The 22,498-nt window shown below is 53.5% G+C and overlaps 2 protein-coding genes across 2 annotated transcripts in view; both read left to right on the top strand.

Moving 5' to 3' along the window:
- Positions 1-28: 28 nt before the first annotated feature.
- ZC3HC1 (zinc finger C3HC-type containing 1) lies at positions 29-13,235 on the top strand. Its single transcript, XM_034062990.1, has 11 exons — positions 29-405; positions 1,778-1,889; positions 2,208-2,358; positions 4,452-4,535; positions 5,041-5,168; positions 6,417-6,574; positions 7,895-8,111; positions 8,968-9,177; positions 9,848-10,057; positions 11,397-11,825; positions 13,102-13,235. Exons 1-10 carry the CDS (start codon positions 284-286, stop codon positions 11,463-11,465), a joined length of 1,461 nt encoding a protein of 486 aa, XP_033918881.1. The 5' UTR covers positions 29-283; the 3' UTR covers positions 11,466-11,825; positions 13,102-13,235.
- A 930-nt stretch (positions 13,236-14,165) lies between these two features.
- Positions 14,166-22,498, top strand: part of UBE2H (ubiquitin conjugating enzyme E2 H) — a 52,193-nt gene continuing 43,860 nt past the window's right edge. Inside the window, exon 1 of the mRNA XM_005141442.3 lies at positions 14,166-14,516. Within this exon, the coding sequence (XP_005141499.1) occupies positions 14,464-14,516 (53 nt within the window). The 5' untranslated portion in view covers positions 14,166-14,463. The remainder of the gene's footprint in view (positions 14,517-22,498) is intronic.

A 22,498-nucleotide genomic window follows, 5' to 3' on the forward strand; every position in this document is an offset into this window, starting at 1 on the left:
GTAGCTGTTGGGAGCGCCGAGCTGATCGATCGAGCCGCCGCGGGGGCAGGCTGGAGCAGCCGAGCGACGAAAGAGGGAGCTCGGAACGGGGCTGAAGCGGCAGCGGCGGAAGGCCGGACCCCGCGGTGGAGGCGGCAGCGCTCCGTTAACCCTCGGTGGGGACGGGGGGGCCGTGCAGGAGCTGCGGGCGGGCATGGCGAGCCCCGCGGCCGAGCCGGAACGCTGCGGTGCGCCCGTGTTTCCTGTCCCCCCTCCCCGGGCCCTGAGGTGCTGAGGGACCAAGATGGCGGCGCCCAGCGCCGAGGCGGCGGCGGGGGCCCGGGGCAGGCCGCCCGCGGTCACCCCGCAGCAGATCCGCGACCTCATCGGCGGTGGGATCGCTGCGGAGGGCACCGGACCCGAAGGGTGAGGGGAGCGGAGGGGCTGGGAGGGACCGGAGGGGTGTGGGGTGGGGGGAGCGCTCGGGGTTATGGGGGGGTGCGATGGGAGATGCTGAAGGGTGCTGGGATGGGGCTGGAGTCACTGGGGGGTGATGGAGAGCGCTGGGGGCCATTGGGAGGTGTTATGGGGTGGGGAATGAGAGCAAAGGGGGGTGGGAGGGACTGGGAAGCGCAGGGAGGGGTAGGCTGGAAAGTGTGGGGCGCTGGGAGGCGATACGGGGAACTGGGAGGCGTTGGGAATACTGGGAGAGTAAGGTGGGTGGGGAGGCAGGAGTGGGAATTAGGGTGCTGTGACACTGGGAGGCAGTAGTGGGCAGTAGGAGGCAGCCCTGGGAGGACAGGGGCAGTAAATGAGCGGTCGAGTACGGCTGTCCCCGCAGTGTGAGCGAGCTGAATGGGGTGTGGGGTCTGTGACCCAAAGAGTGCATGGCTGTACCCCGGGGTGGCACAGAGGTGGGCACTGGGGCGTCTGGAAGGCGCTGATGGGCAATGGGTGGCAGAGCTTTAGGGGTATCTCGCTGAAGCCAAGCAGCTGTGGCCACTGTCAGAGGCACTGTTCCTTGTTGAACCAACCAGCCTTGGATTTCGGTCCATGGAGGAGTGTTAAAGAGAGGCCAAAGGGCAGAGCTTGCCACAGGGATGATGATCCAGCCATGGATGCTGGTGTTGGGAGTGGCTACAATGTCAGAGACAAGCTGCAGTTGTCAGTCTGGCTTTGCCAGGCTCAGAAGTTCTTGTCATCTACTTGTCACATCAAATCCCTGTTTGCTGCTGTGGATCATTGTGGAAAGTTTAATTCACACCTCTGCTTCCTGCACTGCTTTTAAAATGGATTTATTATTCCAGGGAGACCTCAGAGCAGCTCCAGTGCCTAAAGGGGCTAAAAAAGACCTGGAGGGGGCTTTGGACAAGGGCCTATAGGGACAGGCCAAGGGGAATGGCTTGAACCTGCCCAAGAGAGGGGAGACTGAGCTGAGCTCTTAGGCAGAAGCTGTTCCCTGTGAGGGTGCTGAGGCGCTGGCACAGGGTGCCCAGAGAAGCTGTGGCTGCCCCATCCCTGGCAGTGTTCAAGGCCAGGTTGGACACAGGGGCTTGGAGCAGCTGCTCCAGTGGAAGGGGTCCCTGCCTGTGGCAGGGGTTGGAGCTGGAGGAGCTTTAAGGTCCCTTCCAACACAAACCAGACTGGGATTAAAGTAACTGAAAGCTGGGGCTTAGGAGCTCTGGAGAAAGGGTTTTGCAGGATGAGAGGTTAGGAAGTGGTTTGTGCATTTCCCATGAATGGGGTTTTCCCAGGACAGTGCAGATGCTTCACTTGCTGACTTTGCTGTTCCTTTCAGGAAGGACATATCCAACTGGTCAGAATCAGCTAATGGATCTTCTGAAAAGGATGCTCTCTCCTTGGAGTCTGCCAGCAAGGAAGCCTACTTCAGCAGAGTAGAAACATTCACCATATCCTTTCTGATGCTGAGCTTCCAGCCATCCCCACCCTGCTTCATAGAATGGTTTGAGTTAGCAGGGACCTTAAAGCTCATCCAGTTCCAACCCCCCTGCGATGAGCAGGGACACCTTCTGCTAGAGCAGCTTGCTCCAAGCCCCACATAGCCTGACCTTGAACAGTACCAGGATGGGGCACTGCTTTGCTGCCACCCTTCCTGTGGTTTCTCTGCAGAATTCATCTTCTTGAAAACTTTTTTTTGCCCAGATAAACCTTTGCTAAAGCTCTTCCTGGTCAGTCCGCTTACTGGGTTTTATCCTTAACATGAGCACCCATTGAAGTGGGCAGGCAAGCCTCACGAGCTGTCTCCCCTGGTTTGTGCCAGGTATGGCTGGGTCAACGTGGAGTGTGACATGCTGAAGTGCTCCAGCTGCCAAGCCTTCCTCTGCATGAGCCTGCAGCTTGCGTTTGACTTCAACAAGTGTATGTATGCTGGTGCCTGGTGGGTATGGGGTTGGGCTCTGGGGTTTGGGAGTGTACGTGCATCATTATGTGCATAAATGACTTCTGGAGTATTGTCATAGAATCAGCCAGGTTGGAAAAGCCCTTTAAGCTCATCCAGCCCAACGATTCCCAGCCCTGCCAAGGCCACCCCTAACCCATGGCACTGAGGCCTCGTCTCCACGCTGTGTGAACACTTGCAGGGCCGGTGCCTGCAGCCCTGCCCTGGGCAGCCTGTTCCAATGCCTGAGCACCCTGTGGGGCAGGAATTGTTCCTCAGCTCCATCTAAAGCTGCCCTGGTGCAACTTGAGGCCGTTTCCTCTTGTCCCATCCCTTGTTCCTTGGGAGCAGAGCCCAGCCCCTCCTGGCTCCATCCTCCTGGCAGGCACTTGGAGGGAGCCATCAGGTCCCCCCTGAGCCTTCTCTTCTCCATCTGAACCCCCCAGGTCCCTCAGCCGTTCCCCATCTCTCTTGTGCTCCAGGCCCTGCACCAGCTCCATTGCCCTTCTCTGGCCCCGCTCCAGCACCTCAATGTCCCCATTGTAGTGTCTTTCTTTTCTTGTCATGGGACATGCTGGGTGCTTGTTTCTCAAAATAGAGCACAAGTTGAATAAATTTCCTTTAGTTTATGAGGAAGTGGTAAAACTTCCTGCCTCTGTTGTCAGAGATGGCTTAGGATAGAATAGCTCCAGTTGGGAAGGATCTGCAATGATCTTCTAGTCGAACTGGCTGACCAAATGTTAAATAGTATTTCAAGACCAGGTTGGACACGGGCTTGGAGCAACCTGCTCTAGTGGTAACTGTCTCTACCCATGGCAAGAGGTTGGAACTGGATGAACTTAACGTCCTTTCCAGTCCAAATTGTTCTATGATCTACTTGGACTCCCAGCAGTAAACCTCCCCTTCATGTTGCCCTCACTGAGCTCCCTGTCCAGGCCCAGCACCAGTTTCCTTCCCATGTCTGCAGAGCACTGGCCTGTCCTGACACTATAAGGTACAGGAAATGAGCAGTAAGAGCTCCTGTGTCTCCTATGTTGGACAACATGGGGCCGGGAGAACAGCAGGAGCTCCAGCCTCCATGGGATGCTCCTAATCCACAGGGTAGTAATAATAAAGCCTGTGGTTTATCATATGCCCAGAGCTTCACTTTCCTTTACCTGCCTCTGTCCTCTGCAGAAAGATGTCTATTATCTCTTTGTAAGTAAAAGTCACCTCCACTTCCCATCTTCCTAGACAACAAGAGCTGGGACTTGCAGTCTGGGAGGTAGCAGGGAGCAGATCCCTCCTGTTTAACAAATGCAGCCTGGGCCATGTGTAATGGAAGCTGCAGGAGCATTTTGTTTTGGCTCACTCTGCCTATTGACCAGTGTTAGTTCAGACTATCTCTTCACAGTAAACCTTGGCCTGATGATTCTGTTGGTGATCACACTGGTTTAGGGAAACAATCATCAGAGGTTGAAGGGCTTGAAAATACATTAAAAATCATTTGGTTCAGAAAGGTGTAAGTTTAAATATGAAATATTTTGGGGGGGAAGCTTGATTTCCAGACATGGATGTGATTTGGCTCCTGCAGCAAGAATGAAGGGGTCAGGAGAATTAGCTAAGGACTGGTAGCAGACCTAAGAGGTAAAACTGGCTCAAGCAGCTGGTCCCTGTGCCCATGGTTTGAGCTGCTTCCACTTCACTGCTGTGCAATATAGCTGGCTCTCCTGCTCCATGGCTGCTGTGCCTGGGAATGGGAAGGGATTTTGGCTGCAGGGAGGTGGTATTCCTCTGGTGATGCCTGTTGTGGAGGAAGTAACCCTTTGAGCCAGCTTGACTTTACTGCCACAGGAACCACTGCTCTGTGGTTGCCTACAGCGAGGCTGGAAGTGGAACAGCTCCTTTTGGTGGGAGGGAGATGAGTCTGAAGTGAGCTTCAGGCTCTGCAACCTGCAGCCTCAGGTTGTATCCATCACCCAGGAGGAGCAGGGAAGCCCTCATAACCTCATGCCTTCCTCTCCTGGTTTGGTTTTCAAGCCATTCCCTGAGGGGGTGGCTCTGCAGGGGAGTAGACATGAGCTTTGCCTTGCAGATAAGGAGCGCTGTGTGGAGCTGAAGAAGGCCTTGTGCACTGCTCATGAGAAGTTCTGCTTCTGGCCAGACAGTCCCTGCCCAGGTTGGTGTCTCAGAGCCCATGTCCACCATTATTCCCTGATTTTCCTCCCTTTCTGTTGCTGCTCTTGTTGCCCTTTGTAAGAATTATGGTTACTCTTCAGGCTGTCAAAGCAGTGTCATCACAGTCCTCTTTTTCCTTATGGTAACAATAAAACATACAATGGCAAAGCAGTGTCTTTGAGCAGCCTCAGCAAACTGAGCCATGGCTGGGCTGTACCCTTCCTCTGTTAACCTTTGTGTGCCTCTAGGGCAGTTAAAATGCTTTTGGGGTTGTAACTGGGAGGGTACAGGGAGTCTGCATGACACAGGGTCCTCAAAGGGTCATAGAGCTCATCTTCAGAGCTATACTGCAAGGGTGATTGCAAAGGGAAAGGGCTCAGCTTCTCTTTTAAAAGCTAAGAGGCTGCAATGGGGAGACCTGAGCTCATCTCACCTGTTCTATGGGATCAGGAGGTGGTGGGAATGCTGATGGCACAGCTCAGGCTTTCCATATTTGCTCTTACCAGACCGCTTTGCCATGCTGCTGGTGGACGAGCCCAGAGTCCTTCTCCAGGACTTCGTGGAGCGCTTCCAGAGCCTGTGTCAGCTGGAGCTGCAGCTGCCCTCCCTCAGACCAGAAGACATGAAGAATATGGTGAGTTCCCATCTGCCCTACTCTGGGTGCATTCAGGTCCCCAGTGAGGGTGCTAGGCACCCCTATGCTGTGCAAACCCAGACTGAAACAGTGGGGAGATTAAAACTGGAGACTTGTATGTATGAGTGGTCTGCCTTCACCATGGCCTTCTCCTTATGTATTCCCACCATCGTGGTTTCACCTGGTATCTCTGGAAGCATGAAAAAGGGTGCTTGGAAAGGCTTCTTCTCTGTGACCAATGCAGGCACAACGGGCTCACATCACCACAATGGGAGGTTCCCATTCTGCACCTTTCCCAGTGTGTGTGGTGCTCTTTGGTGCCTGGCAAAGGTGGTCTGGGGTCCCACAGGCTCCTTAAGCAGCTCTCCCTGGCAGCCCTCATTCCTGTTTGTTGTATCCAAGCACTCCATGATCTGTGGCAGCCCTTTAACTGGAATCCCACAAGACTGGACACAGTCATTGTATTAGATGGGATCAGGAGTTTGGGGTGCCAGAGGCTGCCCTGAAGCAGAGGTACAGGCAGAAGCCTGTGAAGGAGTCCAGGGAGTGTGGTACAGGAGGGCTCAGCAGGCAGAAGGGAAGGGCAGGAGCTCTGACACACAGAGCTGGAGTGTAGCTACAGTCAGGAGCAGGTGTGGAATTGCCTCCTCACAGGGACCTGGCCAGGCCCTGCTCTACTCCAGCCAAGTCTGGCTTCTTGGGCACTTGCTTGCTGGGAAGCAGATGGCTCTCAGCAGCAAGAAGCCATGTGGGAACTGGGGAACTCTCCATTCAGGATAGTTTGTGGGCTGGCTGAGCTATGAAACCCATCAGAGCCCTCTGAGGAGAGACCGTGTAAAGCCAATGGATGTATCTCATCTCCACATCTAACTCCCCAGCAGCAAGTCTGGAGCCTGACTGGCCTTTGGGGACTCTCTTTTATTGCTGTGTCTCAGGAGTGGCCCTAGAAGTGCTCATGATTTGCCTGAGGAAAAGCAAACACAGCCCCTGCTGCCTCCCTGGGGTAGGAGGGATGGGTGAGGAGTGTTGAGGCTTGTGCTTGAACAGGGGCATGGAATGGGGAGAGTCAGATGGACACAAGGCAAGAGGAAGCCATCACACTGTTTTGCCTATTAACCAAAGTGTTGGCTGACCAGCCCTTTTAGGGAGAGAAAAAGGGATTCTCCTCCATGTAGGACATGATTTGTAAGTAGAAGCAGCAGATTTCATCAGGCTGCCTCAGCTCTGCCCCCTTTCTCTGCCCCACAGTCCCTGACAGAGGAGAAGATCAGCCTGCTCCTCCAGCTGATCGGGGAGGAAATGGAGCACAAAACAGAGGGAGAGAAACCACCAGTGAAGTTTGCCTCAGAAACTCTGCAAGTGCAGGTTCCTGCCTGTATCCTGGCTCTGTGTGGCTGGACTTGCAGGTGAGTGGTGCTGTAGGACTGGTGCTGAAGTGAAGGCTGCGGAAACCTGTGAGAGGCTTGAAGGATGTGGCTGTTCATCCTGTGAAATGTTCAGTATCTCCTCTATGCCTCTCTGCTCTGCTCTGTGAGACCCCACTTACAGCACTGTGTGCAGTTCTGGTGTCCTCAGCATAAGGAGGACATGGAGCTGTTGGAGCAAGTCCAGAGGAGGCCACGAGGATGATCAGGGGACTGGAGCAGCTCCCATATGGAGACAGGCTGAGAAAGTTGGGGCTGTTGAGCCTGGAGAAGAGAAGGCTGCGTGGAGACCTCAGAGCAGCTTCCAGTATCTGAAGGGGCTACAAGGATGCTGGAGAGGGGCTCCTCATCAGGGACTGGAGTGACAGGACAAGGGATGATGGGTTCAAACTGAAACAGGGGAAGTTCAGGTTGGAGATAAGGCAGAAGCTGTTCCCTGTGAGGGTGCTGAGGCTCTGGCACAGGGTGCCCAGAGAAGTGTGGCTGCCCCATCCCTGGCAGTGTTCAAGGCCAGGTTGGACACAGGGGCTTGGAGCAGCTGCTCCAGTGGAAGGGGTCCCTTCCTGTGGCAGGGGTTGGAACTGGAGGAGCTTTAAGGTCCCTTCCAACACAAACCATTCTATGACTCTTATTTCAGTGTTTTACCATCTCCAGCTGTTAGAAACTGATGAACTTCCAGAAACCCCAGTACAAAGCTCCCTAACCTGAAATGGATGTCTCTGTGAGACAACAAAAAGCCTGAAACAACCAAGCTGCTGGTTGCCCCTTGTGTTGCTCATGTAGATGTTGAAGTCAGTCACTGTGATATCATCCTCAGTAACACTTTCATTGCTCATCAGGCCTGCAGAAAGGGAGGAAAGGTTTGTGACCTGAAGGCTTGCAGCTTCCCAAAGCTGTGAGGAGAACAACCACAGTGTTTGGGCCTGAGGCAGCTTGCTGAAGGTGAAGACATCTCTTATGGTGCAGGCTGGGAAAGGGCTTATGTTGAGGAAGAGCAACGCTACAACTGTGGCTGGGCCAGTGAGGATGGGGACATGGCTGATGTGCTTGGTGTGCTCCTGCTTCATGGCAATCCCAAGTGTAACCAAGCTGGTTTAAATCAATGCTATGGATGGGGCTTAATGGGGTTTTTTACTTCTTAGCTCAAGCAGCTGAGTCTGTGCCTCAACCCAGGGGCACTGATGCCTTGAAATGTGCCAGCAACTGAAACCATCCCCATGTGCTACCAAATACCTGCATCTGTTGTGAAAGCTGCGGTTGTGGTCCCAGGTTCATCCCTGACCTTCTCTCCTGTTCCTGCAGTGCTGGCTCTGGCTCAGTGCACCTCTCGGTGATCTCCTGCTCCCGGTGCATGAGGAAGGTGGGACTGTGGAGCTTTCACCAGCTGGAGTCTGTGGGGCTGGAGCTGGACTCCTGCAGCCCCAGCAGCGCAGCCGCTGAGCGCTTCTCGCTCCTGCCCACATCTCCACGCAGGATGCTCACACGGAGCCAGGACATGCTCCCACCAGGCTCTGAGCAGGTATAGCCCAGGGAGCTCAGGGTATCTGGGTGGTACAGGGGCACACAGGAGGCAAGGCTGATGTTGTTTGGGTGCCTTTTGCCTTGAAAGAGGCTCATTTTAGTCCTCTGTCTCCAGCTGTAGCCGTCATACAACAGAAATGGGTTGTTGCTGCCTTTGCCCTTTGCTTTCTGTCCTCCTCTCCATCAGTCCTCCTGTAGGAGGGTACAAAAAGGGCCATTCCAGCCAGCATCCTGGGGCTTGCTCAGCTTGAGGTGCTCTGACTCAGGGGTATATCCATATCACCCATACATGGCTGTGAACATTGGGGCTGTTGAGCCTGGACAAAGAAGCTGCGTGGGGACCTCAGAGCAGCTTCCAGTGTCTGAAGGGGGCTACAAGGATGCTGGAGAGGGGCTCTTCATCAGCGACTGAAGTGATAGGACAAGGGGTGATGGGTTCTAACAGAAACAGGAGATAAGGCAGAAGCTCTTCCCTGTGAGGGTGCTGAGGCGCTGGCACAAGGTGCCCAGAGAAGCTGTGGCTGCCCCATCCCTGGCAGTGTTCAAGGCCAGGTTGGACACAGGGGTTTGGAGCAAGCTGCTCCAGTGGAAGGGGTCCCTGCCTGTGGCAGGGGTTGGAGCTTGAGGAGCTTTAAGGTCCCTTCCAACCCAGAACATTCTTTGATTTTTGTTTCCATCTAGACAAATCTGAATACCCATGGTATTAAGAGGAGGTGGGATGATTCCTACCAGAATGTCTGAGAAGGCTTTGATCTCTTGTTTGTGCTGGGCAGGCCCCCCCGTCCCTTTCAAGCTGAGGACATGCTGGTGACCAGAGAAGCTCTGTTAATTCCCTGTTCTTTCCCCACTGGCAGCATGAGAAGAGCCCATCCCCAGCAATCTCTCGTCCACCACGGGGCTGGGACTCTCCCATCCCCACAGACCAGAATGAGTTGGAGGTTCCCAGTCCCACCCCAAGAAGCCGCCCCATCACCCGCAGCATGGGGCAGGGAGAGAGCATGGAGGTGCCATCCAGTCCCCTCCGTAAAGCCAAGAGGACACGGCTCTGCTCTCCCAGCAGCTCAGTGAGTGACCTGGGGCAGGGACAGTCTGATGGGGAGGAGAGGGATGTGGGCAGGGTGCTCTTCATACAGTTTTGGTGTCTTCAAGATAAGAAGGATATGGAGCTGTTGGAGCAAGTCCAGAGGAGGCCACGAGGATGATCAGGGGCTGGAGAAGCTCCTGTATGGAGACAGGCTGAGAACATTGGGGCTGTTGAGCCTGGAGAAGAGAAGCTGTGTGGGGACCTCAGAGCAGCTTCCAGTGTCTGAAGGGGGCTACAAGGATGCTGGAGAGGGGCTCTTCATTAGGGACTGTAGTGATAGGACAAGGGGTGATGGGTTCAAAGTGAAACAGGGGAAGTTCAGGTTGGAGATAAGGCAGAAGCTGTTCCCTGTGAGGGTGCTGAGGCGCTGGCACAGGGTGCCCAGAGAAGCTGTGGCTGCCCCATCCCTGGCAGTGTTCAAGGCCAGGTTGGACACAGGGGCTTGGAGCAGCTGCTCCAGTGGAAGAGGTCCCTGCCTGTGGCAGGGGTTGGAACTGGATGATCTTAAGATACTCTCCAAGCCAAACCATTCTATGATACAGGACCCAGGCTGATATTTAGGCACAGGGAGGGTTTTATCATGTCATTGTAGTCTGTTTTAAACCATTCTGTCGCTGTCCTCATTCATTTTCTCTTCCTTCCCTACCTAGGACATGTCTTTGAGGAGCTTCTTTGACCCCAGCTCTCAGCATCGTGACTGGTGTCCCTGGGTGAACGCAGTGGATAAAGGGGAAGTCCTGGAGGATACCACGACCCCCATGGAGAAGGAGCCTAAAAAGGCAGAGCCAGGCTGGCAAGTGATGCTGAACATGCTCCTTGCCACCAGGAAGTGTGACAGAGTGCCTGAGACAGAGCCTGTGGTGAGCCTGAGGGACCCCAGCCCCATACCCAAGCACTTGGAACACTGACCCAGCCTTGCCTAGCGCTGAAAGCTTATGGGGTGAATTTAGGGTAGATGGGCTTGCTTTGGGTTCATTGCAAACCTAATTGGGTGGCTAGGACCACAATTGTTTCTGCAGAGCCCCAGCTTCCCCTCTGGGTGCACTGGTGGCCTCTCAGCCAGGTCTCATCCACTGCAACTGTGTGCTCAGATCTGCTCAAGGGCTGCTATAAATAACAGCCTTTCCCCAGCAGATCAGCACTGCCCAAGATCCACTTTCATTTCACGTCCCCATTGAGAGCTCCTGACCCTCTCTGCACACACTGTGATTGCAGCCCCAGGCTGCTTCATGGTGGGTTTGCTGAGCCAGGGGAGCAGAGCTGAGGCCACGGCCCCTGTCCCCAGGTGGCTGTGGAGCAGCCAGTACCTGCTGCTGCTTCCCTGGACCCCCTAAACTCTATTATCCATTTGGATTCCTCCTCCTTTGCTTGGGGCTGAGTTGCAGGGACCAGTGGAGCAGTCCTGCTTCAGCATTTGTCTTGGGGACTCTGTGAGTTGTGGCCCCTTGTGGCTGTGCAATACACTGAGAAAGCACCAGCAGGTCCTGTAGCACCAGATACAAGTCAGAGGTGTGAGACCCACCAGGAGCAGGGGATGGTTTGAATCCCATCCTGCTTCTTGGAATCATGGAACCAGCCAGGTTGGGAAAGCCCTTTAAGCTCATCCAGTCCAACCATTCCCAGCCCTGCCAAGGCCACCCCTAACCCATGGCACTGAGGCCTCGTCTCCACGCTGTGTGAACACTTGCAGGGCCGGTGCCTGCAGCCCTGCCCTGGGCAGCCTGTTCCAATGCCTGAGCACCGTGTGGGGCAGGAATTGTTCCTCAGCTCCATCTAAACCTTCCCTGGTGCAGCTTGAGGCCTTTTCCTCTTGTCCCATCCCTTGTTCCTTGGGAGCAGAGCCCAGCCCCTCCTGGCTCCATCCTCCTGGCAGGCACTTGTAGGGAGCCATCAGGTCCCCCCTGAGCCTTCTCTTCTCCATCTGAACCCCCCAGGTCCCTCAGCCGTTCCTCATCCCACTTGTGCTCTCTTCTTGCTTGCAATCTCCTTGCTCTTCTCCCCTCTGGTTATGATAAATAGGGCTAATGACAAAGATGAGCAAATTGATGTTTTGCCAGCAATTAGGCTATTTCAGTTTGTTCATTGGTTTTCTGCTACATGAGTTTCTCCTCATGAACTTTGTAGACAGGTCAGGTGCAGATGCAGCTCCTGTTGTGGTGCCTTAACCTCTGCTTGTCACTTTGCTCCCTTCTCTCACAGAGCCTCTCGGAGAAGTCCTCCAAGGTATTCCGCATTTTCCGGCAGTGGGAGAGCATGAATTCCTCCTGAGCAGGCCTCTGCCTTTGGGAACTGGCATGGAGCATCACATTGGACAGACAGAGATCTGCTTCAAGCTGCTCCCATGGCAGCTCCGTGCCCTGGGGAAGGGGATGCTGAGGAGCCTCCATACCAGATGCAGCCCACGGCAGCTGCTGGGCTCCTTCCTCCCTCCCTACCTGCCTGCCTTGGAAGCCCCCTGCCTTCACAGACTGCTGCTGGACCCCTGGTCCCCGAGGGCTTCCATAGTCCCAGCCGGAGCCAGGATGTGCTGTGGCCACGTAGGGTGAACAAGGAGATGTGTCACCTCCTGAGGGTGATGGTCCTGTCCAGCTGTGACCTGCCACCAGCAGCACAGGGAGGTGATGCCAGGTGGGAATAAACATTTCAGTTTTGTTTTTTCTTTATTCTTAGTGCTTCTTCCTGGGGTGGGATGAGCTCTGGACCCAGGACGTGGCTCCTGTATCCCTCAGGATGCTCATCTTTATGGGATCAGTGTTTAATAGCCTCTTTTTCCTGTTTTCTACTCATGCTTTTGCTGTCTCCCATACCTGATGTATAGAATCATAGAGTAGTTTGGGTTGGAAGGGACATTAGAGCTCCTCTAGTTCTAACCCCTGCCATGGGCAGGGACCCCTTCCACTGGAGCAGCTGCTCCAAGCCCCTGTGTCCAACCTGGCCTTGAACACTGCCAGGGATGGGGCAGCCACAGCTTCTCTGGGCACCCTGTGCCAGTGCCTCAGCACCCTCATAGTAAATCACCTAGGCTGACGTGCAGGGGAGGCTGGGATCCAACCAAAATCCATGAAGAGATGGATTAGAGCTTCCCATGGCTTGGGGACACAAGGCTGGGTGCTAGGGAGGGGTAGGTCTCTGTGGAATGGGAAGGAGAAGCTGGAAAGGGAGACCCTGATCTTTCATCTCCATCCTCTGGGATGGTGGGGAAGGGGTTTGGAGAGGGTTGAGACCCCACAGGCAACTTGAGCACAGTTGGACCTCCTCACCTGAGGTCTGCCACAGCCACCCTTTGGAGAAGGAGCAGCCCCTGCCTCAGTTTCCCAGCTCCAACTTTGGGCTTTTTGATCCATCTCATCTTAACCCATCACCTTCTGGGCACTTTCTGGCCACCCTGTGCCTGGGAAGGCAGCATCTGCCTTGGCCAGGGCTGATGATCCCAGCTCTCCCTCAACCCAGAACTTGGGGAGCTTCTTCTGTGGGAGCCATCCTTTACCTGCTGGCTTCTTGGACATCCTGCATGGCTTGAGTGTGGGTGAAGTCCTTTTCCTTTCTTAAGTGGGTGCTAATTGCATGGCCATAAGGAGGAGCTGCTTCACCCCTATGGGAACTGGGATGGAGATGGGGTGGCCCTGGAGGGCTGAGGGTGGGGCATGGAGGAGCCCCTTGCCCAGCTGCCTGGGCCCACAGCTGTCTTTGTTCCAAGCAAGTTCCCCATAGTTTTCTCTGGTTCCCCTTATACCCAGTAGGTTTCCACCACTCCTTATAGCTCCCTAGGGCTTGTTATGAGGTCCCTGTAGCTCCCCAGAACTCCTCTGGTTCCCCATAGCTCCTCCATTTCCAATGGTTTCCTATAGTTCCCTATGGCTCCCCTCATCTTTCCTGTTTCCCCATAACTTCTGTGTTCCTCCAGCATCATCTCCACTTTGTCTTCCCATCCCCACCATGGTCATGGAACCACCCCACAGTCCATAGGGTGCATCCACACAAGGATTGATGATGTCCCCATGCTGCTGTGGACAACACCACTCACCCCACCCCCTCTGGCCATGTGCCCTGATTGTCAGACTCAGGAGGGCTCAGAGGTCCCAAAATCCCCTCCTCACCCCTGTGCAAGGGCTCTGGATGCAAAAACCATCATATCACACAGGTGGGATACAAGAATTTAAAGAAATCAAGAGAAAATCCCGATTTTCCCACTCCTGTTCTCCCAGTTACTTGGAACCAGTCAGGGAGCATTAAGAATGGGGTGTGGGGGACCCTCTATCCCAACTTTTCCAGCTGCTTTGCTTCCCCCCATTGTAGTTCACTGGGATGTGTTACCTCCTGCCCCAGCTTTGGGTTCTGGGCTTGAGGAGTGTGTTGGGGCATTAGAGGAGATCACCCCATAAGTGTGGGGGGGAGAGGGTGAGGTTGTCCCTTTCCTTGGGCATTTGGGGGTTCTTTGGCTGTGTCACCTCCCCACACATGGAGGAAGTGCTGGGATAACTCTTGGGGTGATGATGTGGTCAGGAATGCAGGACATCCACCCCGGGGTGTGGAGGCTTGAGAGGCGCCCATTAGCACCATCACACGCCCCACTGTCACCTCCGGGGTGCTGGTGGGGACCTCCCCTGCCCCGTCCGGTTGGGGAAACTGAGGCACCAGGACATGCTTTGCTGGTGTCACACCGGAAAGCCAGTGTGATGACTCGTGCTCTGAGGCCTGGTCACCTGCCACATTCCCGGTGTGTGATCCAGGGAGGATGTTGGGATTTAGTGGCGTTTCCCCCCTTGTGACATTGGCATCACCCCTCATCATCCCCTCACCTTAGGGGTGACCCCATCTCTGCTGCCCCGGCCGGGTCTCGAACCCGGGGACCTCCCATCTCCCCTCTGCTCCTTCCCTACCGCACTACAACTCCCAGCGTGCCGCGGGGTGGGCGGGGTTACCGGAGCAACCAACGGCGGCCATGCGGGATGGTGATGTCACTGCGGGTGACGTCAGGGGTCCAGAGAGAGGCTCCGGTAGAGGCGACCGGAGCGGCTGAAGGAGCTCGAGGCGGCCGGTGGGGGGGGGGGAACCGGGTGGTGGCACCGGTGGCACCGCGGAGGGAGGACGACAACGAGGAGGAGGAGGACAAGGACAAGCGACAGCGACACCGGCAGCGGCGACACCGGCGGGGGGGTCCCAGCGGCTCGGAGCCCGGCGCCCCCCCCCTCCCCAGCTCTGCCGGGCGTCCCCGGGCGGCGGTGCTGACAGCCCGCCCGGAGCACCGGGGGCGGCCGCGGCCACCATGTCCTCCCCCAGCCCGGGCAAGAGGCGGATGGACACCGACGTGGTCAAGCTGTATCCTTACCGAACCCCCTTCGTTCTCCCCACCCTCCACCGGGAGCCCCGGGGGGTGAAGCCGGCTCCTCGGCCGGGCCTGCACCGGGGGCACCAGGGACACCCTCCGGTGTGGCTCCCCCCAAGCTCCGAGCGGCGGCAGCGCCCCTTTCCGACGCCAGGCCTAGGCCTCTCCTCAGAGCTGGGATTGGATTTACCCCCGCCTTAGGGTCAGGGCCCCCCGTTACCACCGAGAGGCCTAATCCCCCTTTACCTTATTCTTGGGGGGCTTATCTCCCTCTGTGGCTTGGCAGCCACTCCCCGGGGTGCTGTAGGGGTGTCCTGCAGGAACCCCCTCTTTGGAGAGGGTCTCCCCCCTCAGCCTGGCTGCCCTGCATCCCCCTGCCTGCCCTGGCCTATGGGCCCAGCCACCGGGGGAGGACGAAGAAGGGGAGAGCAGCTCCGGCAGCCACAGCCCAAAGAAAGGCTTTTGTGGTGTTTGTGATGATTATTGACTCCCCCATTCCAGCCTCTGCTTCACGAAGCTTCGGGTGCTGCCTTAAGGGCTTTAATTTGGGGGGGGGGGGGGTTGGTTATAGCAGATCCCTGGCTGGATGACAGGGGGGACTGAAGGGCAGCAGGGCCCAAACCCCTTCATCTCACAAGAGATCCCGTTTATGTAACGCTCCAGGTTTGATCAAGCTTTATTATTTCTAGTCCCCCCTTTCCTCTTCCATGATAACCTGTTTATATTCCTCCTTATTTTGATTCCTGGTCCTTCCCAGGGTGGCAAATCCTCTTCCTCTCATGTCCGGTTGTGGGTGGTGGTGCAAGATATCACTGGGAATTTGGTGCTGGGATTCTATTATTAATAGTGTTTTTTGTTTACAAGGTGCCAAAAGGAAGGGGGGGGGTGTGTGTTTAGTAATACCCCAAGTGTCGCACAAAACCGTTTCCCAACTGTGTTGTTTGAATGTGCTCGATCCTCCCTGAGCCGGACTTGGGTCTTGGCGGTGTCGAGGGGTCCATAACCGGGTTTGATTTAGTTTCCAGAGCGAGATAAACAAACTTACTTGGATTTGGGGTTATTTTGGAAGCGGGTGGGAGGAGCAACACGGCTCCTGTTTGTGGCTTATCGAAGGGAAACTTCTGTTTGACGTTCAGCCTCAGCCTTTTTCTCTCTCCGAAGCTGCTGCTTGGTACACGGGTGGGTTTTTTTGGCCTTGTTTTGAAGCAAATAGGAAATGACTCCTGCTCGTGCTTCAATCGGGAGCTATTTTTATCCAGAGGTTTAAAGTTACACACATGTCACACTCTGCCGAACGCCGATCGCGATCGATGCTGCACCGCACCGGGAGAAGGGTTGGGAATTCAGCTCTTTGGGGAGGGCAGTAAAATAAACCCAGTCTTAGGGATAGCATGGGCAGAGGTTTGGGTTAGAGAGGGGCTGAGGCCCAACCTGATACAGTGCTGCTCTCCTTTCCCCTCCCCCTTCTCTTTATTTATGTCTTTCCCCCCTTTTTGTTCGGTTTGGAGCTGGAATCTGCAGCATTTTAGGAGACAAAGAGCAGGTTTTCCTCAAGTGGCTTCGTTCTGCATCCCTAGCAGCAGCCGGGCTGGGTGGTGGTAGGTAGAGAGCCCCAAATCCCTGGCACTCCTCCCCACGCTGGCTCATTTCCACTCTGCTCTTGCCTTCCCTCCTTGACAAAAGAAACCCTCAGCTCTTCCAAGCCTTTTCCCTTGTTCCTGTAGGCTCAGCCTTCCCGGTGTCGTGAGGGTTAGAGCGGTCGGTCTCCTGCAGACAACAAACTTAGGAAGTTGGATGTGTCAGATGACTCCTCACTGCTCCTCCTCCCTCCCCAGCCCTTTTTGTTTGTCTGCCTCCCTTGCCTTGCCTGCCCAGGCTAGGCCTAAGCTCCCGGAGACGCTTCCCGAGGGAATCTGCCTCTCTGGAAGCTCATCTGAAATCGGGATCTGGCTTGAGACGTGGGAGTGAGCAGGGCCTCGGTGCTGACCCAAGGAGAGGGGGCTCATCTGAAGGAATGTGCTTGAAGGCTGCTCCTCCCCAGGGTTTTGTTGTTGTCGAGGGGTTTCCTTTTTATCTCTTTTTCCCCATTTTGCTGCCATTTTCATTCCAGTTTCCCCCTTCAGCCCCTTCTCCTGTCTCCAGTGGAGAATAATGGCATGGATTTATGGCCTGCCAGGAGCTACCTTTTTGAGCAGGGAGGGGGTGATGGCCACAGTGACTAACGCTGCTGCCTTCTGCTCTGACAGGTTTAGGAGCCGAGTGGGCTCTTTTTATTATTCCTATTTTCAATCCTCACACGTCCCTGTCCTTTTGTGGATGGCTCTTTGTGAGCAGGGAAGGGGAGAGGTTGCTTAGCTCTCTGTGGGGCTGGAGGGAGGGCAGAGCTCTGTGTGTGTGTGTGTATGTGTGTGTGTTAATGTGTTGAACTGATGTTTAATAATCGCCTGGACGATTCTGTGCTGAAACTCTGACTCACTCATTGTTTCTCTCCTGATCGTGCTCACAACGCTGTGCAAAGGCTGAGGAAGGGCCTGCAGTGGGAGCCACGCTGCCTCCCTCTCCTCTTAGGGGGCTGCAGCCCCTGTGTACCCACAGATAGGGGGGCACTGCCTGCACCCCACCTGTGAGCTAGGCTTTGTAGGAAGCTTCATGCCCCCCCCAGACATCTCCAGACCCGCTTGCTTGGAAGCGCAGGGATATCCTATGGAGCCGCTGGGAAGTGCTTTAGCTCCAGGCTCAGGTAGAGAGGGAAGCTGTGGGGTGCTAAAGCGGGGGATCCCCTCCCTGGTCCCCCCCCAGTTTCGGCCTTGGAGCTGTGTTAGCAGGCAGGAGGCCTCGGGCAGAGCTCACAACTCTGCGGATTGGCTGCTCTGTTACTACCCGGAAACCGGGGCCGGGGCGGAGCGAGCTGGCAGCTGATGGGGTGCCCCAGCCAGTGTGTGTATCCCATGGGGGGGGGTTGCACCCCGACACCCCCAGCGCCCACAGGGCTCTTTGCCTGCTGCACTTCCAACCTGGGGTTCATTGTTCTGCACCGTGGAGCAGCACGGACAGAACAGGGTGAGCTCCCCACAGCCTCCCCTCGGTGGGGAGTTTATTCCGTGCTGATGTATTTTCCTCCTTTGGTGGATTACAAGCTCCTGGCTGGGTTGTAGTTCCCTGGGCTCTATTTTTAAGCATGGGAGCTGGAAAAGGAAGTATCACCCTGTTTTGTGCATGAAGGGAATTATAAATAGCACCCAGCTTCATTCGAATCTCCCTGTTCTGACCAGTTTACCAGAGCTGAGTGTTGGTTAACATGCCTTGGAGCTACCAGGGAGTGTAGTACACGGAGCTAATTCTAATTTTAGGCTCGTCCTAAGTGAAGGAGAATAAAGATACAAAGCTCCTTAGTTTACCTGTGGAGCATTTTGTAATTGCAAAACTCCCCCATGTTTGCTCCACCGGGATCAACTGAGGCAAAGGGTAGGACACAGTTTACATTTGGGCTAAATTCCTTTTTCTCTTCAGTGGAGGCTTACACCGCACTTATCATCCGACTTGAACACCTTCCAAGAGTGGCGTTGAGCAATAGGGCTGTCACGTGGCTTTGTTCTCTTTGGCCTGTCCCCAGGGGAAGAGCATGTGCACTGGAATGTCTTGTTTTGGTAGGGTTTTGGTGGTGGTTTCTTGTTTTTTGGGAGTTTCTTCCTAAAGGACAGTGTTTCTGGAAACTTTTCCAAGTCGGAATGTACGTTTTCCACTGTCACGTTACGTGTCTCTCTGCTCTGCTTCTGGGGCTGTGTTTTAATGAGGTCTCCAGGGATGAGGGTAATGGTGTGGTGGTACTTCAAAACACACAAAGACATGGCAGCAGCCCTGTTGCAGAGCTGGGAGAACCCCCCCCCGCCTCCTGCCCCCAAAGCAGCCAGGAATGCTGGCACAGGTTGTGGCTTATAAATAAAACCCAGTTAAACACAGCTCAGAACATCCAGTGGTACCTGCCATGAGGAGAACTTGAAACCCAGTCTGCCCAAACCAAACCAACTGGAGCTAAAACTGAGATAAATCATGTTTGTTGCCTAAATAACAACTTCCAAGGGTGTCATCCTGCTGCTTTTAGAGCTGAATGTGGCATCTTTGCTGGAAGCTGGATTATTTTCTCCCCCCCTCCTTCCATAAGGACGGGCTCTTGGCTGGAACTGTAAGTTCACTCTTCCATTGTTGCCTTGTCAGTTTGATGGTGGAGGCTATTGAAGCTGGGGCTTGTGGAGCAGACCTGAAAGCACAGTGCACCTGCTTAATCATATAATTGCTCTGGTCATTGAGATGAAACTGTAGAATATGAATCTGGTGCAGCTTGGAGCAGAGAGCCTGTTGTAGCTTGACATCCCAGCCCTTATTTAAAGTAAGCAAAAGAAAGCCTTTGTGTGACTCTGCATTTGGGTAATTTTAACTATTTCTCCATCTCATTCCCCACATTCAGAGCAGTGATTTGGGTATTCTGAATAATACAGCACAGTCATCAGTTAGGATTATCCTTATGGTACCCAGTTCTTAAGACTCAACTGGCACAAATGACTAAACTGCTGATTAAACAAATTGTGGAGGCTCCTTTCTTTGTAGTAACAGTTTGAGGGAGAACAAGTGGCTTGCCTGGTAAAATGGTGTCCCTGCTCTCCTTCCTGCTGCTGTGTCTGGTGATAGTTCTTCTGTCTTGTGTGCTGAAGCTCTGCTGTGATCCAGGCAGGCTTGGATTTGTAGTAGGTGATTGTTTTTGAGTGTCATCACAATATCTTACAATCCCAGCAAGCTCTGTGAGTGCACTCCCACGTGTTCAACGTTTCTCAGCAGCAGCACCAACCAATAACGTTCCCTTTGAGCCTGGCTGCGAGTCTCACAAACCCTCTTCAAGTCTTCATGGGTAGGATTAAGCAGGAGATGCCCCCTGACGAGGCTCTGCATTGTCTCATTTGCCAGAGAAATAGACCATTTAAGCTTCACGGAGGTACAGCTCATGTTTTGTCCTGGTTCTGTGCACTGGCATTCAAATTACGTGCTTTTATTCTTATAAAGAATCTGATGTAAAGCTTGTAAGCAAAGCCTTGAGGTTGCTGGATGCTTGCTTTGTGGTACCCAAGTGGCAAGCAGGAGCTGCCCTGTGTTGTGCTGCTTCCTTCCTCTCCCGAGCTCACGGCAGACAGGGGTGTGCTCTTTCAGAGTGTTTTCTGTCTTTGTTTTAAGAAGAGCATCAATTGTTCCTTCAAATACACACTTAATCACTGCCTTACCTTGTGCCTACCTATAGTACCTGGAGCAGGTTGAGCAGACATAAGCTGGAAGCCAGAGGAGTAAATCCTGTGAGATGCTGAGTGCCTCCTTCAGAGGTTGGGGTGCATGAGGAGCTCACACCTCACCACTGGATCATGCTGGGAGGAGGTTGTGGCAGTTCACTCTTTGGAGGCTCCAGGTTTGCTGGGAGATACCTGAGGGCATTGGTGGCCCTGGGCAGACCTCCTCTCCCCCCCAAAGGACAACTCATTGCACAGGCTTTCCCTTCTTTTCCCTCCTGTTTTTGGAGCCGTCTGCCCTTCTCCATCCTGTTGGAAGCAAAAGCTTGAATTAAGAGTCCTGATAGACTTTTGTCCCCAGTTATTTTCCTCAAGCAAGGAAAAGCAGGAGGAATTGGGCTGTCAGGAAGGGAAAGGTGCATCTGAAACCTTCCCAGCACAGAGCCATTCCTGGTTGTAGTATAACTTCATGTTCTCAGCACCTGTTGGTACTCAGTGCCCTTCTTAAGCCCTGATTTATTCAGAGTCATAATAAACACATAACAGGTTGTTGTTAAGGCAGGGAATTGCCACAGTTAAAGTGACAGCTCCTGTATGGAATGGGTTCCCAGCCAAATAGCTGTCTGGTTTACTGTCTGCTTAAATTAGAGGGGTTGTGGAGCCAAGGGAGAGGTGTCTGAACTTTCTTCTTTGCTTTGCTCTCCTGCCATTCTGGACATCATTCTGGCACCAAAAATGAGAGGCTATAACAATATATTCATAATATTGAATGGAATTTTGTTTGTGGATGTGCATGTAGGAGTTGAGTGTTTCATTGTTTGTCTTATGGTGTACATTCAGCTTCCCTCCTTTCCCTCCCTCCATTTCCCTGTGGATTTTGTCCATGTATTCCTGGAATAATGAACACAGAGAGTCACTCTTTGTTTTTCTTCACCAAAATAGAGCTCGTGTGACTGAAGGATCATCTCTTGGCCATCTCTGGTTTCTCCTGGGTCATGCATCCTAGCTGGCAGCTTGCAGCCCTCACTGTTAGCAAACACCCTGTGTGATGGATCTTCTGCTGCATCCTAGGGAAATGGTCTGAGTCAGTTTTATTCCTGGCAGAGCCATGTGGTTCTCACTTGCCCCCCACACTAATTCTTCATTCCTTTTTTCCACCTTCTTGGAATATTCAGAATTGTCTCTTCCTTGAGGCTGATACACTTGGAATACTGCTCAGCTGTTGCAGGGAAGTACAGGGACTCATTTCCTCATTGCTAAGGCAATTCTCTGCTTAGTCTTTGCCAGGCCTGTCCTGCCCCTTATGAGCACTCACCTCTAAACCCTATCTCCTTCCTCATCTTCAGTCTCCATCTTTTTCCAGTTCCTCTCTGATAATCATCTGTCTGAGATTGAAGGTGGATTTAGTCTCTTAGGAAAAGGTGATTTCACAGCTTGGCTTTGTGTAACCATTAATGATTCTCTGCACACTGGTGCTGGTACCAGGTCTGGATTCACTCCTGGCTTCAGGACTGAGATACTCTTATTTGTTGTTATCACTGCAGCTTCCAAGAGCTGTCCTTTAGTCTTAAATCATTTGCCTTATTCCCTGGAGTAGATTGATTCAACCTTCCAAGAGAAGCCAAATCACTCACAGTCCATTTTCTTGGCATTAGGTGTTTCAAATCAGGTAGAGGGCTGGATCTGTGGGTATTGGTTTTAAACAGAGGTCATGGTGGTCTGTCGATTCCAATCCCTTTTAACCTGGGAATTGTGGAGTGTGCCTGTGTATTCTGCATGAGCCGTGGACAGGAAAGCACGGGAGGTGGAGCAGACTTCCAGATAGCAGTGACTCAGTGGCAGGAAGGGATAACCATTTTCGAGCATTCCCAAGCTTTGCCTGATGATTGCGTTTCCCTGGTGCATGCTTTCCTGGGATTAAATGCTAGAAGAATGCAGCAGCACGTATTTTCTTGGAGATTATACAAATAGAGTGGTTGGGTGGATTATTCTGTAGCATTTTGAACTGTCTGCCTGTAGCTGCCTTTAATTTGGGGGTGGCTGCTCCCTTAAAAATGAATGTTTCCCATTTGTGCTCATGTTTTCAGTAAGAAAAGGCTGTGTTTGACAGTTGCTGCCCTTTAGGGGAGCTTAACCCTGGAGGCATTTGTCATCCCCTGTGAAAGGTTGAGGTTAAAAGCTGACAGTTGATTGTTAGATACATTTTGCATTATTCCCAAATTCTGGAGGGTTTTTTACCTGGCCTTGAGCTCTTTTCTCCTGTGAGAGCAGTGATGGGGGACTGTGCATGTGAATTATAGATGTGCAAATCATTGCTGCCTTCATACTCTCTGTGTAACTGCTGATTGTTTCCAGTCAGTCGTCTGTGGACCTTTTATAATGACTGCATTGGGCTAGACTATATTGGAACAGAGGTGAAGAAGGGATGAGGTGGTGCTATGAATAATGAATCAGTGGTATTGAGAGAGGATGAATAGTGTCCAGCCTGCCTGCTCCTGGCCCCTGAGCAAGGTATGACATTGAAAGGTAAGGTTAAGCGTGTTTGCACTGGAGACACACTCTGGCAGGCTGTAAAGAATGAGATTCTGTCTGGAAATCCAAACTGGATTTGAGATGGGATCAGGTATTTGTGCAGTTGCCCAGCACACCCCTGAAGAAGGTAAAAATCATTGTGTGGTGCTAGAGCAGGCCTGGGTGCCCCTGAT

This window comes from Melopsittacus undulatus, chromosome 5 (genome assembly GCF_012275295.1).
Source record: "Melopsittacus undulatus isolate bMelUnd1 chromosome 5, bMelUnd1.mat.Z, whole genome shotgun sequence".
Classification (NCBI taxonomy): Eukaryota; Metazoa; Chordata; class Aves; order Psittaciformes; family Psittaculidae; genus Melopsittacus; species Melopsittacus undulatus.

Bases quoted from the DNA above. Each gene is read 5' to 3' on its own strand.
- ZC3HC1 (XM_034062990.1), top strand. From the start codon at position 284: ATGGCGGCGCCCAGCGCCGAGGCGGCGGCGGGGGCCCGGGGCAGGCCG. The intron at 4,536-5,040 runs GTTGGTGTCTCA...TGCTCTTACCAG, and splicing joins GCCAGACAGTCCCTGCCCAG to ACCGCTTTGCCATGCTGCTG. The intron at 10,058-11,396 runs GTGAGCCTGAGG...CTTCTCTCACAG, and splicing joins TGCCTGAGACAGAGCCTGTG to AGCCTCTCGGAGAAGTCCTC.